Genomic DNA, 17,500 nt, shown 5'->3' on the forward strand with positions numbered 1-17,500 from the left:
AAATATGGAGATACAAGGTTTCTGCCCAACAGCAACGTAGACATCGCACTGTTCCTATAATAAACTGAACATATTTTAGTGCGCGGCACCGGAGGTTCCGGACGTAGGTTCTGGCCGCCTGTAAATGTATTTCCGCTCCGACCGGATCAGAAACCCGAAAATGGTATTGATCCCAGGCTAGTTCTCACCTACCCTTTGATTAGTTATGCCCCCACCTGTGTCCTGTTAGTCTCTTAGCCAATTGTGTGTTAATTACCATTTGTGTTCACCTGTGTCCAGTTAACCCTGGGTATATTTAAACCCACTGTTCTTGCTGTAACCTGCTAGTTTGTAACTGTTGTTGCTGTGTGCTGTGGTTGATTGTGTTCAGTTCTACATTTATTCTCCATGTGTTCCTGGGTTTTTGTGAATAAATCCTTGTGCATTTGACCTGCCCTGCTCCTGCCTGTCTGTCCTGCATTTGGGTCCTACTTCTCTTGAGTCGCACCGTGACAGTACAAACCAGCCAAAAATGGACCCAGCAGAACAGAAGTGTTTTCAGTGAAAGGTGGATGAATTTGACACTGCAGTGACTTGCCTCATTACCTCTGCTCTCAATCAGCATGCTGAATTTGATTTGATTTGATTTTTCGACCCAGCAGCTGTGGTTCCAGGAAAGGCCATGCCTTGTTCTCACCTACCCATGTTCTCCACCTGTGTCCTGTTAGTCTCTTAACCAATTGTGTGTTAACTGTTAACCCATTCAAACCGGGAGCTCATAGCACGGCGAGCTTGTAGATCTGCAATTCTTGGACCGTAGACTGTCTGATATGTTATGATATTTATGTTCGATAATATCACCATTTAAAAAACGGATGTTAACCACATCCACCAACCGCATCCATATTTTGGGCAAAGTTGTCATTTTGTCAAAACATTTGTCACATTGGATTAAAAAACAGCCCACCCACAAGCTTGTAGATTATATTTGTCGTATGGCTTAAGGGCAGTGGTGGAAGAAGTACTCAGATATTTTACTTAAGTAAAAGTAGCAATACCACAATATAAAAATACTTCTGAAAACCACTTCCTGGTTTTTCCTGGTGCCGGAAGGAAAAACTCAATGCATTTTTCCCATTGTCATTTGCAAAAATATTTATATCTATTAATTTAAGCCTCGAATCAAGCCATCATGACATGACATGAATCATGACCATAAAACATTTTTTTCTGTGATTTTATATTTAATTATATGATATACTATATTTAATAAATACCCTTTGTTTTGCCGTTTAAAAAAATAATAATCACAGAATCAAACGTTTTATGGTCATGATTCATGTCATGTCATGATGGCTTGATTCGAGGCTTAAATTAATAGATATAAATATTTTTGGAAATGTCAATGGGAAAAATGCATTGAGTTGTTCCTTCCCGCACCACGAAAAACCAGGAAGTGGGCGGGAACTGCGATGCTCTATAGGGCCTGCCTGCTCACTCAGGGAAGACATTTTGACCTTCAGGCAGTACCACTTGTCAACCAGTACAGATTAGATTGGTCATAATGACATTTAATTCACTACCCCCCCCTTTTTTTTAATATAGTTTAGCTTTAATGCCTCAAGGATCCATGTTGTTTCAAGTTCAGTCAGTAATTTCCAAAGCCACATGTTTTGAGATACATTATTTATTGTTGCAATAATCTCTTGGAACTCATGACATGAATAAAACAAAGGCAAAAATCGACCCTACGTTGAACACTGCCATGAAGAAAACAATGGCAAGAATCTTCATAAAGACATCAGTAAGTGAGGACTCACCAAAAAAAACAAACAGGTGTTTCACCAGTATGGCCATGGTTTAGCAAAATTTGACTTTAGGGAATTTTGATTGATTGGCATCTAATGATAGATATGTCCTCATTATGAGCGCGGGTATGCTCTTAAAGTGTGAAAACAGTATTTTTCATTTCACTAAAGGTCTTTAACTTGTCAAGACAAGCCAGTCTGAGCCGACATGAACACACATCAGGCACATAACACTATGTGCTGCAGGACCAAAGGGCGCCCCGCCAGACACATGGGGCGATCCCAGGATGTAAGGGGCAGGGCCGCACATAAGGGGCGGTCCCAGGATGTAAGGGGCGGGGCCAGGACATTTCCCCTGGGAAACACCTGGTTTTTCGGGAGTTGACCTTTCTCACAGCAGGGGACTTTTTCTATTTTAGAACATCAGCAAAGCAAGTCAGTGCATGTGGTCATTAGCCATTTCTACTGAAGCAATGGAAGCGTTTACATTACAAAAACATCATGATGAACATTATGTCAAAGAGTTAAGAGTTGTCACGCTGATGCCGTGCAAAGCCGCTGTTCCGACAAGCTGGAACGTTTATTTTGTAAATGACAACTCACAAAAAAAAACCTACGAAAACCAAACATTGGTTAGAATTTACATGTACAATTATAAAGCCATACCAATGCCCCTTGTTGAGGCCTAAAGAACTTTTCACATGGGGAGCGACCAGTGGTGCAAAGTACATTAACTCAAATACTGTACTTAAGTACATCTTACGGTACTTTTACTTGAGCATTTACATCATTTTTTAATACAGTGTAATACTTCTACTCCGCTGCATCTCAGTAGGTTCGGGAGTGTCTTATTGTCGGTATCAGCCGATAACGCGGGAGTCTGACCCCGTTACAATGTGCTAGACCCCTGGGAGATGGATTGCTGAGGTGTAGCGCCACACCTACCATCAGCTCCCAGTGCTTTCCGCACGACTTGACGCACCCAAGCCGTGCTACTCATACGCTGAGTTGGCGGTGCCCGGGATCGAACCCATGACCTTGTGGTTTTCAAATAATTGTAGCCACAATTATTTGAAAAACATTATTTACTAGTTACTTTGCATATTTAGATTATTATTTCACTACAAAGAGTAACCGATTAAATTTGTATTTAATGCCAGCGGATGTGCGTGAGACAAGCACGAACATGACACAGCCCCAACCTCGCCTCTCATTGAAAAGAAAAGACAGGCATGTCAGTCGCTTCCCGTGTGAAAACGTCTAGCTGGCACAGTGCATGTGCATTTTAGTGCGTTTTTGTATCGTTAAAGGGAACTAAAGGGGACAAAAGTGCCTTTGAAACAAGAGTCAAGTCTATGGCTAATACCACTTTATATTATAAAGCAGAAATATTAGTGTTTGAATTTCCATATGCAAAATAAGTTCACAAATGCTAGGTTTGAATAGGGAATATATCCCTGAAGTTTGTTCAAAGTCATTCCTACCAGTGGTGGAAAGTACATTTACTCAAGTACTGTAATTAAATACAATTCTGAGGTAATCAATTACTCTACTTGAGCCATTTTTCAATACTTTATACTTTTATATTATATTGCACTTCTTGCTGCACTACAATTGTTTGAAAACTTTAGTTACAAGTTACTTAGTAAACATATTATTACAAAACATACATTAATGATTTAAGCCCTATTTTACACTTAATCTTTTAAAAAAATAGCCAATCTACAAGCTTATACAACGTGTCACATCAGCTCGTAGATCAGCTATTTTTGAAAGATACAGTATTGACACGTTTTGAAAACTTTTTAAAACAACTTGTGAAACGGGACATTCTACATACTAATAAGTACTTTTACTTTTAGGTACTTTTGTGCTTTTACTCAAGTATAATTTTGAATACTGGCCAAGGTAGCATATATACCTTTTACTTGTAACATTACATTAACCACTTAAGCCCTATCTCATACTTTGGCTAATTGAAAGCAGCAGATGCGACACGTTGCAAACTTGTCCATCAGCTATTTGTGAAAGATTTTGACACATTTTGAAATAATTATAATTTCTTCACTGTTAATTACCATTCTAACATTTCCAGTTACGGGAAAGTTAAAGTCCAAGCTCCAATTCCAGCATTTCTTGAAACAAAATAAAAGCACAGTATGAAAATACAATAAATATACTGTACATACGGTACATAATAGCAATATAGCAGTTGCGTTATCAAGACAGAACATTAAAATACGTCTTTTTAAAATCTGATTTACACGTCAAATATCAAGAAAAAGTTTATCAAACTGGACTTTACATTACCGTGACAGTACATTAACATTCAGGCATCTAGGCAAAACAAAGACTATTTCCCTTATAGATATTTTTCACACATTTAAGTGTGTAATCGTAAATACGCTCTGATAATCTGCTCTGATTTCAGAGTGCTCTGCTGTTGACGTCATAGAGCACTTTGATATCAGTTAATTTACGAACGGTCAGAATAGATACTCATTAACAAACGTTGCCGTTTTCATATTTAACAATTAATTCAATCCATGTATAAACATGATTATTTCATGTAGATGTATGTTGAATACTGTCTAGAGCAGTGGTTCTCGAACATTTTCATGTCAAGGAACCCCAAATCGTCATTTATTTTGGCTGCGGATCTGAAAAGATTTTGTGACAGGGACCCACAATAAGAGAAGATTTGTGTTTAATTTAAAAAATATTAAAAGAGTTCTGAATTACCATTGAGCACTCCGAGTTCGCTCTGATGCTCTCAGAGCATATTTGCAAACTCACCCGCTTTAAGGTTATCGGCCGATGATTGTCGTAAACCCTAACGTAAATACATATTGTCGCTGTCGGGTGGAAACCTTATATGTCCAAAACCATTCATTCCCAAGTATAAGATAGGGCTTTATGGTCTACATCTTTAGACCCACAAAGATACAAAGTGTGACCAATAGCATTGATTGACCTATTAAAAATAAATAAAATAAATATGGAGATACAAGGTTTCCACCAAAGACTGACATCTTTCCCATTACCTGCAGCCATCGCAATGTTCTGAGGCTGTTCGCCAGTTGTTCGGCTACATGTTTTGAGTTTAAAGGTGCAATCCATAACTTTTGTGTCCTACCTAGGATTTGAATGCAGATCCCCCACACAAACAAATGTTTGGTTCGGTGGAGGATAAATTGTGATTTTAGTTTCATGCAATAACTCAACCAGTAGGTGTCCTACTCAACTATTTCTCTATTATATAGAGGAGCAGGTAGACGGAGGTGCAAATGTCTTATGTCTGTAATCTGAAGGACGCAATAATCCATGTGTCTTATTGGCAAAGGTACGTTTTCCCCTTTAGAGATGCATGCAGGCTCAACATTAAAATGGTGCAAACTGCATGCGTGCTGCCTTGTAGACATGACTCAGGGAAATAAGGAACCTTATGCCACAGTGTTGCAATGGGGCTAACCACATAAGTGCCTCCTTGTTAATGTGACTCAGGGAAATAAGAGCCTTATGCCACAGTTTTGCAATGGGGCTAACCACATAAGTGCTTCCTTGTTAACGTGACTCAGGGAAATAAGAGCCTTATGCCACAGTGTTACAATGTTGCAAGCAACACAAGTGCTGCACTTGTAGATGTGACTCAGGGAAATAAGAGACCTTATGCCACAGAGGGGTTGTGATGTGGAGTGCGACATCTAGTGGTTGAATGTTGTCTATTGCATGGTTGTTGCATTAAAAAAAAGTGATATTGCAGCTTTAAAGGCTTGTTTCAATGTTCCTGCTCATCTATAAGGTGCCTCATTTCAATCCAGTGTAGACACAAACACAGTCTTGCTGTTTTTTTAACCTACGCGTCACAGAAGCAGATAGCCAGGTAATGTCGCGTACACACGTAAACAAACAATTTGCAACGCAACATCTAAAGTGGAACGAACACGCGGCGAAGGTGACGACGGATGCTTTCACTGCCATCTGCTGGCCCTGCCTCCCGTTCAGTTGGCCCCGCCTCCCATTCAGTCGCCGCCGGCGAACTCTCCCGCCTCCCAGCGCAAAGCCAGGGCACTCTTACGCCTCTCGCCGATGTAGACCTCTGGAAACTGAGAAAGACAAGAGTAAAAAAGTACATTTACTTGAGTATTTTAATTAAGTACAATTTCAAATTTTCTACTACATTACATCTCAGAGGCTACTTTATTTACAAGCTAGTGATATTATATTGCACTTTTTACTCAACTACAATTGTTTGAAAACTTAAGTTACAAGTTACTTATTACAAAACATACATTAACCAATGAAGCCAGTCTTGTCAGTTTCAGTACTTGTCTATTTTAAAATAATCTACAAGCTCGCAAGCATTGTGGCTTTTAGATCTGCTATTTTCAAGATGTTTGTAAATTTCAAAAAAAATTGAGTACTTTTACTTTGGTACTGTAAGGGTGTGTTCCGACCGAAAGATACCATATCTTTCTAATCGCTTGAATTGCTTCACTTTGGTGGCTGGGTGTTGTGATGGGACAAAAGTGTTCATTCGCCTGTTCAACTAATCGCCTCTTCATGCTATCAATCACTACACATACTATGGAAACACAAAAGTCTAATAACAAAGTTTTAATCTACTTTGTTTGTGTGAAAATAAGGTGTCAAAAACGCAGGCCGAGGTCGGGTGTGTGTTTTTCCTCCTTCCCAGCCGGCAGCTATAGTCTACTGCCCCGAGACGATTGAGCAGGACCTCTTGGGAGTCAGGAATAAATTGAACACAGTTTGTTCACTCAAATACCAATTTCAGGGACTCGTTTTGTTTGCAAGCACATACAACGAATATAAATGTACACAGGCACCCCTCCAGCGTTAATTTTGTTACTTTAACCCTGGGAGTGTAAACAAATGGACCCGTATTTGGTTACATTTTGTACCCTCTCAGGGGTTAGAAAAACACAAGACAGCTCTTTTAAGAGCCACCCGCTCATTGAACATAATTCCTGCTACATTACTATATTGTTTATGAGCAGCAAAATCAGTTACTATGTCTGAACGCACCTTTTCGATACAAATACTTTTGTACTTTTACCCTTAGTAACATTTTGAATACAAGCCTTTTACTCAGAGTATTTCAACATTGTGGTATTGCTACCTTTAATTAAGTAAAAAATCTGAGTACTTCTTCCACCACTGCTCAAATCACAAACTCCAACTCCTCCTCCTCCTCCTCCTCCTCCTCCTCCTCCTCCTCCAACTCCTCCACCACTTTCACCTCTTCCTCCTCCTCCACCACGTCCACCTCCTCCTCCGTCAGGAGTACGGACTGAAGGTGGAATGAAAACACTCATTCATTTCTTGAAAATAAATAAACTTAAGCCACAGCCAAACGCCTGCATTGTTTACAACTTCTGCAGCCTCACTGAACACATCAAAACCCGCTGACGCTCTTAAGGCGGTTACACACCGGCGAATATGCGAATATACGCAAAATTCGGACTCGTTCCGAATAATTAAAAGACGCTTTTTTCGCTCCGCGAAACTGGTGTGGAAGCTTGCATTGACTTTATAAGGTTTAAAAAACACGTTGCACAGACCATTTGAAATAGAAAGGTAACCTCTTTATTTTTTCTCTTGCGTCAGTGAGACTTTCAGTGCGTCGCGGCCTTGAAGGGATAGTTCACCCAAAAAAATATTTTTTTCCTATCGATTAGTCACCCCATGGAGACTTGAATTCATGGAAATATTTTTGTTTTTGTCGCATTCCTAAACCAATACTTGTACGACCAGCGGACCGGTAGGAGACACAAAGGAGACTCTTTGTGTCTCCTACCGGAACCGCTGTCGTCATCAAATTATTGGAATGTGACAAATGTAAAAGATATCCATGAATTCAAGTCTCCATGGGGTGACTAATCGATAGGAAAAAAAGTCATTTTGACAATATGACAAAAACAACCTAGCAGCAGCAATTAAAGGTAGGGTAAGTGATTTGCTTTGGTTAAAATAAGTGTTAAATAGCTCTATATTCTGATAGTACTCATTGCTATAGAGTGTTTGTTCAGTATTAGGAGTCTCCTTGTCTCTCCACCTCTTTATTAAACAGAAAATGCATTTTCGTTTCAGTTTCAGTTTCATTTCCAATTTTATCCAACCAGGACAGAGAACTCAATCAGGATACAGATTAAACAAGTGAAATTGGAAGTGATGACACTAAGAAATGAGCAGACAAAATTGGAACTGGAACACTATACAAATTAAGCTTAAAAATTGGTACTTTCTCCTGATTGGCTGAGATTTTGACACCTACCCTACTCTGTTACTGAACAAACACTCTATAGCAATGATTACTATCAGAATATAGTATTTTAACCTTTTAACAAAATACTTTTTGTTTTAACCAAAAAATATCACTTACCCTACCTTTAATTAATTAATTCATTATTGATTGATTGATTGATCGATCATTGATTTTTTCATAAATGAATGCCCTGTTTTATACTTTGCCGTACGACAATGTGGCAGAAATGTATTGAAAATGGCAATCTACGAGCTCACAATGCGTCAAGATGTGACACATTGTGAACCTATAAATTGGCTATTTTCTCTATTTTTGTACATTTTTGTACCACATGTCATACCCAAAATAGGGCATGACATAACCTGTATTAACAAGAGCTTGTGGACTAAATAATAACTACATTGGATCAAGTTTTGGATTTTCCACCCTACAGCTGCAATTTGTATATCGACACAAGATCTTGTTAATACTTTTCATTTGTTCAACATAAAACCGACAGACACACTTAACCACTTTCATTTTCAAAAAGTTTAAAAAATAGAATGAATAGTAGATCTACAAGCTTGTAGAAGAAATTGTCAGGAGTTATTTGTGACAGAAGGGTACCAGCAAGAGTGAGAGGGAAGATGTAAAGGACGGTAGTGAGACCAGCCATGCTGTACGGCTAGGCAAAAAATCATACGGGGGGCCACAGTGAATCTTTGTCCCCAGGGCCCAGAATTTGGTGCTTCGCCCCCTGCGGCTAGGAAACGGTGGCACTGACGAAAAGACAGGAGACAGAGCTGGAGGTTGCAGAATTGAGTATGCTACGATTCTCATTAGGAGTGACAAGGAAGGACATGATCAGAAATGGCTACATTAAAGGGTCAGCCAAGGTTAGAAGGTTTGGGGATAAAGCAAGAGAGACAAGGTTGAGATGGTTTGGACATGGGAGAAGGATGCTGAAGATGGAACTGCCAGGTAAGAGGAGAAGAGGAAGACCAAATAGGAGGTTTATGGATGTGGTGAGAGAGGACATGCATAGTGCAGCAGTTAAGCAAACCAATTGTGCATTTTAGGAAAGAAGCATGAAACTTTCAGCATATCATCTACATACCCCAAGGTTTGATTTCAGACGTGGAAGCACTTTCAGATTGACCTCTGGTGACCTTGAGTGGTCATTGACCTCAGAATTGCATTTTTGGCACTTTTTTCCCCATTTTTCTCCATTATAATAATATATGCTTGTTAAAATGTCAGTTTTGTTCTAATAAATTAAAAATGAAACCTAATAGTCACTCTACAGAAATGGTGATTATTACTATTATGATAGTTCTGTTATGACATTGTTATAACATTAAAAACATCTAGGAGAGAGAGAGCAGCAGTAAAATAAAGAAAAACAAGAAAGAAAGTGCTAATGCATTCAAAGTGCAATATAGGTACAATGCTATTCAAAGGTGCTATTCATCTCATGTTGGTTTTGGTTTTGGGGGCAGTATGGTGAGCGTTCAGGGTTCTAGTGAGAAGATAAGCTCATATATGGAAGGTATTGTGCTTTTTATGAAAGAAGCATGAAACTTCCTACAGTGTTTCTATATGTCATGAAGTCTGTTTTCAGACGTGGAAGCATTTCTCAATTGACCTCTGAGACTTGTCAGAGGCTGTACACATTTTGGGCTGTCAAACCCATGTTAAAACCAGAAATGTTGTTTCCTGTAAACCTTTATGATTAAAATGTCATATATAGGCTTAGCAGATGAGTTTAAGCTTGATTCCTAAAAGTTGCATATTGGGCAATTTGAGTAATAAGCATAATCAGCAAATTTATCGCTTAATGAGCAAATTACCTGGAAATAGCTAACATTTTGCGGCTAACATTTTGCGTCCAGTTAAAGGTAGGGTAAGTGATATTTTTTGGTTAAAACAAAAAGTATTTTGTTAAAAGTTTAAAATACTATATTCTGATAGTAATCATTGCTATAGAGTGTTTTTTCAGTAACAGATGTCTCCCTGTCTCTCCAGCTCTTTAATAAACAGAAAATACATTTTTCGGTAGGTGTCAAAATCTCAGCCAATCAGGAAAAAGTACCCATTTTTAAGCTTAATTTGTATAGTGTTCCAGTTCCAATTTTGTCTGCTCATTTCTTAGTGTCATCACTTCCAATTTCACTTGTTTAATCTATATCCTGATTGAGTTCTCGGTCCTGGTTGGATAAAATTGGAAATTTTATCTGTTTAATAAAGAGGTGGAGAGACAAGGAGACTCCTAATACTGAACAAACACACTATAGCAATGAGTACTATCAGAATATAGAGCTATTTAACACTTATTTTAACCAATGCAAATCACTTACCCTACCTTTAACTTAGAAAGGTGACTTAAGAGTCAAAGCCCATGTTTGTGATGTGCAGAAATTCATCTATTATCATGGTGAGGTCATGCAACCTTTCCTCATTTGCACAATTTGCATAAAGTATGTAATAATTAGGCCCAAGACCAGGAAAAAGTATTGTTTTAGCTGGTAGTCAATTTAGAAAGGTGCTCTTAGAGACTAAGTCTATTTTTGAATGTCCAGAAATTAATCTTGCCAAAAAAAAAGCAATTTATCTGGATCCATGTCCATATCGATTCTCCACCTTCTCACCTGGATCCTGTGCTCACAACCCTTGTACACCTTGAGAAATCACTGAAAAGCTTTGCCATTAAGTATGAACCCCACACTGGACCTCAAGCGTCATGACATGTATAATCCATTTGAGTGACTGGAAGTGCGATATAAGTCTGTCATCATGCGGGGTGGCAGTGGCTCATGAGGTAGAGCGGCCGCCTTGGAATCCAAAGATTCCAGGTTCCATCCCTGGCTCCTCCTGTCTTTGAGCAAGACACTGAACCCCTACCTGCTCCCAATGAGCAGGTAGGGGTATTGTATTTGTGTTTCCTCTACCATTGGTGTGTGAATGTATAGGTGAATGTGAAGTACATTGTAAAGTGCTTTGAAGAGTCAGGAAGACTAGTAAGGTGCTATTTAAATGCAGTCCATTTACCATCATCGATCCCCGCATGATGCCCACTGGCACTCTGATGTCATTCCCTGGTTGCAGTGGAACATTGATGAACATTTCTGGGATAAAAGCATTGCTTGCGGTGGCATCGCCTTCATTCTCAATGGTAAATCCTAGACAAAATACACTGTGCTTATCGGATGCTTGTGGTTGTCCTCCTCCAAGAACCTGTTAGGATGTGATACTGTCTCCTACCCTGTGAGAAGGGCAAGGTATGTGCTTAAAGTACTCCTAGAAAGTACCATGACTAGTCTCAATACAGTGCTTGGGGAACTTGATGCCACGCACAGTGACCTAAAAGATACCGGTGCAGAGTTCTTCTTCGCATTGTATTGACAGACAAATATGATTCTGCACACAGTATACTGCATGTTCATCTGCAGGTCATGTTGTGGAAGGCTGCAGATCGGATCGAGCCACCTGCAGAGGAAAGAGACATCACTACATCCGGGTGGGAGGTTGCTAAAGGAGGGGCTGTCATGCCCACTGTTTACTCCCAGGCAATGGCTCCAGCTGCAGCTGTAGAGCATTGAAGGCATGCAGTGAAATAAACTGCAGATACCATTCTGTAAGACTGACTTTGTAAGTGTGAAGGAGGAGAGGTCCACTACAACCCATTAAGAAGAAGGGGGGGCCATAGCTGTAGAGAGGCCACCTGGGAAACAGAAGGTACCAGGTTCGATTCCCAGCCCTGACAATATGTCGGGTGTACATAAGCAAGACCCTTAATCCCTAACGACCTCATGTCTGACCACTTGAGCAGCAATAACCTTACTGAAGCAGAAGTCTGAATTTTGCCATGGTCTAAGATGAAGACAACGAAGATGAGGAGGCTGAAGGGAATAAGGAGAGAGAAGATGAAGAGAGTGAAAAAGACCATTGAGTGTTAGATTATGGTTCCAAGTGTACTCACTCATGCTCATTATGGTACCATTTTTATCTACTCATTCTGTGTCTCAAAGGAGGGCTGTGGACAGTTGCCTTTCATTTTTTTCATTTATTTCTTTATTAATGCGAGAACAATGGCTTCTATTATAGCATGCAAACTTTCCAGGAATTTAAAGCCTGCAGTTTATATTAGCTTGGATTCCCCATCGATGTCACTGGTAGTCGTAGACAGGTTTCTGACAGAAATGGTACCATATTATCTCCCACCATATCCTTGAACTACTGCCATCTGATAGGAGGTTTAAGAGCATCGGGCTGGTGAGGGCAGTATAATGCCCAGGATCACTTAGAAAATTGGCACCGGGTGAAAAATAAGGGTTACAAAATCGTGGGATAAAAATTTAAGTAAAAAAAAAAAAAAAAAAAAAGAGCATCGGGTCAAGCACCAGCATGCTGTCCAACAGTTTCTTCCCCAAACCATAAGAACCTTGAACGCTCACCATACTGCCCCCAAAACCAAAACCAACATGAGATGAATAGCACCTTTGAATAGCATTGTACCTATATTGCACTTTGAATGCATTAGCACTTTCTTTCTTGTTTTTCTTTATTTTACTGCTGCTCTCTCTCTCCTAGATGTTTTTAATGTTATAACAATGTCATAACAGAACTATCATAATAGTAATAATCACCATTTCTGTAGAGTGACTATTAGGTTTCATTTTTCATTTATTAGAACAAAGCTGACATTTTATCAAGCATATATTATTATAATGGAGAAAAATGGGGCAGAAAGTGCCAAAAATGCAATTCTGAGGTCAATGACCACTCAAGGTCACCAGAGGTCAATCTGAAAGTGCTTCCACGTCTGAAATCAAACCTTGGGGTATGTAGATGATATGCTGAAAGTTTCATGCTTCTTTCTTAAAATGCACAATACCTTCCATATAATGAGCTTAACTGCTGCACTAGCAGGTGGCTGGAGTCACAGAGGAAGACGCAGAAAACAGAACCAGATGGAAACAGAAGATCCGCTGTGGCGACCCTGATAGGAGTTAGCCGAAAGAACCTCTAGAAGAAGGAGACAAGCTTGTACATCTGCTATTTTCACAACTTTTGCTCGACACTCTTGGACAATAAAGCAGGGAATTAATTTATGGAAAAAAAGATGGAGATAAAAGGTTTTTGGCCGACAACAAGGATAACATAATAGCATGGTCTTACCCTGTGCTCACAGGATAAAGTAGAGCGGTCCATCTTGAACGCTGTTTTCATGGGTGAAGATGGAGATGACTTGCATTTCACTGGCACATCATCTGAGAGAATGAGTACAAAATTATTCATCCATCCATCAATCCATCAATCCATCAATCCATCAATCAATCAATCAATCAATCAATCAATCAATCAATCAATCAATCAATCAGTCAATCAAGCTTACCTGGGCTGTGGAATCCCAGGGCCTCCATGTGGTGTGGGGTGTTGAACCTGTCTTTAGTGTTCAGACAGCCTCTCTCTCTCCTCAGCTCCTCCTCTCTCTCTCTGGCCATCCTGATCTCCTCATCCACCAGGGACAGCGTGCTTCTGGAGCGCAGCTTGAAGAACGGGTTGCTGAGGAAGATCTTCTCCTGGGGCTGCTCGCACGCCTGGTTACAGTGGTGGACAGTAATATTGTACAGTAAATTAGGGGTGGGACGATACAAGTAACTCATGATGCGATTTGGCCCTCGATAACAATGATATCACGATATCTGCGATAATCGATGTATCGCAAGAAATGTCATCTACGACACATCACGATATCTGTAACTGAAGAAGAAAAAGTGCCCATAAAAAAGGCAAAACTCTGGAATTATGCATCTGTTCTAAAATCTTTCAAGATTTCCCTCACTAAAATCTCTTTCTCTCACGCAAATTGTACACGAAAAAATATATTAAGCTAGACACATTAAAGTGCTAAGCATGCTTTCTCAACACTTTGCTTGTAGATTGACAAAAATCTTCTGATATTTAGCCAACTAAAACTAGACTAAAACTAAAAAATTTCAGATGACTAAAATATGACTAAAGCTAAATTGAATTTCATTCAAAAGACTATGACTATGAAACTAAATCAAAATGTGCTGTCAAAATCAACACTGGTACCAGAGTACCTTGTTGAGGCAGTATTCAGAGCTGCTCCTGATTATCAGGTGGGAGGTTTCCAGGATGATGAGGTTGGAGTTAGCGCCAGCCGCCGCGTCGACACTGCCGTCTCTCAAGCTGAAATTTACAATTCAGGCATTTAGCAGACACTCAGTAATCAAGGTAAACACAAGGTAATACATCAAATGCATAGAAATAATCTAGGATCATAGGTAAACCAAGAACCTATCATCCGTCTAAACAGTATAATAAATAAATAATCTGTATATTGAAACTATACACACTACAGGATGCCATGTCTACAAATTAATCTGGCATCTGTCCACATAACATGCTATCTAAATTACATTTTAGCCTTTGCATAAGCCTGCAAGGTCATCAAGGCTAGGGCAGGTGCTACGGCAAAGTGCTATACGAGCTAAGGTGGAGACTGAAGAGGTGAGTCTTCAGATTAAGGCGGAAGATTGGGAGTGAGTCTGCAGTTCTAAATGCAATGGGGAGTTCGTTCCACAGTTTGGGAGCCAGAGGGGAGAAGAATCGTCCCGGATGTTTTAGAGAAGGTTCTGACAGCGCTTCTCTGTGTTAGCCGATCTGAGTGAGCGGGAGGGGTTGAAGGGTTGGATCAGGCTATGGAGATACTGTATGGGGGTGCCATACCTTTGGTTGCTTTGTAGGCCAACGTCAGTATTTTGTTGGATCAGGCTAGAGGCAGTGGTGGACAGTAACAAAGTACATTTATTTTAGCACTGTACTGAAGTACCTTTTTTGAGTATGTGTACTTTACTTGAGCATTTGTATTTTTTTTGGATACTTGACTTTCACTCCACTACATTTAAAAAACTTCTGTGTTGTACTTTTGACTCCACTACATTTCTAGAAAGGATGCATTATGAATTTGAATTAACCACTCAAGCATTGAAAATAGCTATAATTTAATAATTGAAATATTATGAATACTTTTGAAACATTTTAACAATAGTATAATTCTTGTATGAGGGTCCCTAGCTGACACAAAGTCATTTCAGATGGGCGGCCAAAACACAGTTTCAGTCTGACAACCACTTAAATACTGTGTTGACCGGAGTCCCTCAGGGCTCTATACTATTGACGCTCGACTTTAAATATCTCTAAAATAAAATTAAAAAGCAATAGCAAATCTACAAGCACGTCACGATGTGAGCTTGTAGATCTGCTATTTTCTGCAAACGTTTTCTCCAGAATACGGATGCTGGGGTGTGGTTAAGTGGTTAAACAATTAATCAGATCGTAGGAAGTAACTCAATACTTAAATAGCCTTTTAACTAAATACTTTCTTACACTTATTCAAGTAATTTATGGATCACTACTTTCCTTCTACTCAAGTCATTACTATTTTGAAGTAACAATACTTCTAGGCTACTGTACCCACCACTGATCATCGGCGGGCTCTTGGATGATCGCCTCGTGGTTGGGCGGGACCTTGGCCGGTGAGGATGTTATGATAAAAGACGGTGTGAGTGGGGTACTGGTGGATCTGGGGATGGTTCGGCCCCCCCTCTCTCTCCTAAAGTCCTCCTCTCTCTCCATCGCCATGCGGATCTCCTTCTCAATGGGAGTCTCTGGGTCATCGTAAGGAGACCTGTAGCTGGAGTCGTCCAGGCCAGAATCCTCAGAGCAAGGGCTGAACTGGGTGTGAGGATAGTCTCCCAGCAGGGTCAAGCTCTCCAGCTCGTGGGCCTTCCTGTAGTATAGAAAAGATATCAAATATTTTCCAGCAAATATCTCGATATCAATATTTTGGCGATAATATTGTGCCACGTGCCAGAGCCTCCCCGAGTCCCGGCAGAGTATTTCCGGAGAAGCGGACTGAGTGGCCCTGTCTTGCCCTATAGGACTGACCGTGGGTAGCTACTGGGACGTAAGTCGGGGCTTGATCAACCCTGGCTGGGTCACCTGGGTGAGGGTGTATGTTGCGAGACCCGAAACATCCTATGACCCCAGGCTACAACACTGATGATACGTCCCAGGTGCATCCATGTGATGTTTTTCGTTATATTGTATTGTGATGATACAATATTTTTTTATGCGGTGCATTGTGAGGTTGTAGATCAGCAATTTATTAAGTATAAAAATACTCCACTGACTAAATATATACTATAAATTAGAGCTTAAGTGATAAAAACCAGGATAAGTCAACACAGATGTGTAGTTTTGTGTCAAGATATCTATACAACATCCATATTGCCCATCAATATTGTTTTAGCCAATGTTCTGGGGGGAACATTCGGCAAAAATAGCCGATCTATAAGCTCACAACGTGTTGCAACAGGACACGTTGTGAGCTTGGAGATTTCATGTAGACGGGAAAAAAGTAAAGTTGCAGCTCAAGTCCGGCTCTCTAAGACTAGAGGGTTTAAGTCTTTAATCGCTACCTGTGAGGTCTCTCCACATTGCGTACAGGCGTGTACATGAAACTGTGACTTCCATGCATCATGGGCTGTCTGGTCGCGGGCAAGACGACCCGGTTCTTGGTCTGCTCCTCCATCTCCAGCCACTGTTTGCGCGCCAGCTTAAAGTCCACGTGTTCCGTGCTGACGTTCTCGCTCACGGTCTCCTGGATGACGCAGAAGTCCTTCGGCAACTTCTTGCCAAGATCGGAGACGAGGTGCTGGTGCTGGTGCTCGTCGTGACTGCCGTCTTTCCCGTTTTCGCCGCTGTCTTCTGAAATCTTTGACAGGACTTGAAGCGTTAAAGGGTTATATGTCACTTCCTGTGGAGGGCTGGGGAAAGAATCGTCGGGTTGTTCCAGCACATCCTCCTCCTCGGGAAGTTCGACGATCTGAACGCTGTCGCTGTCGCCCTCGTTTGCGTCCATCACCTATAGGGATGAGACCATAATGAAATGAAATTGTGATGAACGATATTATTGCGATGATCAAAACATGCTCTTAAAATGACACAAAAAAAGTTTACCGGAATCACGGCATGGGAGCCTGGTTTGTATTTCAAATGTAAATAGTGCCAGCCAGTGTACAGTCTGTTTACTCCAAAATTGTATCTGGACATTTCCACACACACATTTTCCACAATTTCTCTCTAGAACTTGGCAACGGTGAATTGATCCCAGAGTATGATGGAGGATATTGACAGTTTTGCTATAATTTGAATTATCTGCAAAACAATTATTGTGAGCATATTTTATTGCGATAAATGATCCTATTTTTTCATTGTCACATCCTTCCTTACCATCGCTACAGTATACTCTCACCTCAACCTTCTGCACGAAGAGCTCCTGCGCACTCAGCTGCAGGCCGTCCAGATACGAATCATCGTCCTCCTTGTTTATGGAGGAGGAGAATATCGACCTCCA

General features: G+C 40.4%; 2 protein-coding genes across 4 annotated transcripts in view; one reads left to right on the top strand and one right to left on the bottom strand.

Moving 5' to 3' along the window:
* frrs1b (ferric-chelate reductase 1b) overlaps positions 1-429 on the top strand; it is a 16,591-nt gene extending 16,162 nt beyond the window's left edge. For all 3 annotated transcript variants that reach the window (XM_080417791.1, XM_080417790.1, XM_080417792.1), the window contains exon 16: positions 1-429. This exon is cut by the window's left edge. The gene's annotated coding sequence lies outside the window, so the exon portion shown is untranslated.
* Positions 430-5,809: 5,380 nt separating this feature from the next.
* The window catches only part of LOC308077036 (uncharacterized protein), a gene marked incomplete at both ends in the record, with an annotated part of 28,343 nt that continues 16,652 nt past the window's right edge, over positions 5,810-17,500 (bottom strand). The window contains 8 exons of the mRNA XM_080417563.1: positions 5,810-5,893; positions 7,048-7,098; positions 13,231-13,322; positions 13,448-13,652; positions 14,160-14,268; positions 15,560-15,871; positions 16,563-17,008; positions 17,399-17,500. The exon at positions 17,399-17,500 is cut by the window's right edge and continues 451 nt beyond it. Of these exons, the coding sequence (XP_080273689.1) occupies positions 5,810-5,893; positions 7,048-7,098; positions 13,231-13,322; positions 13,448-13,652; positions 14,160-14,268; positions 15,560-15,871; positions 16,563-17,008; positions 17,399-17,500 (1,401 nt within the window). The remainder of the gene's footprint in view (positions 5,894-7,047; positions 7,099-13,230; positions 13,323-13,447; positions 13,653-14,159; positions 14,269-15,559; positions 15,872-16,562; positions 17,009-17,398) is intronic.

Source organism: Gymnoscopelus braueri, assembly GCF_963280865.1.
Source record: "Gymnoscopelus braueri genome assembly, chromosome: 21".
NCBI classification, from domain to species: domain Eukaryota; kingdom Metazoa; phylum Chordata; class Actinopteri; order Myctophiformes; family Myctophidae; genus Gymnoscopelus; species Gymnoscopelus braueri.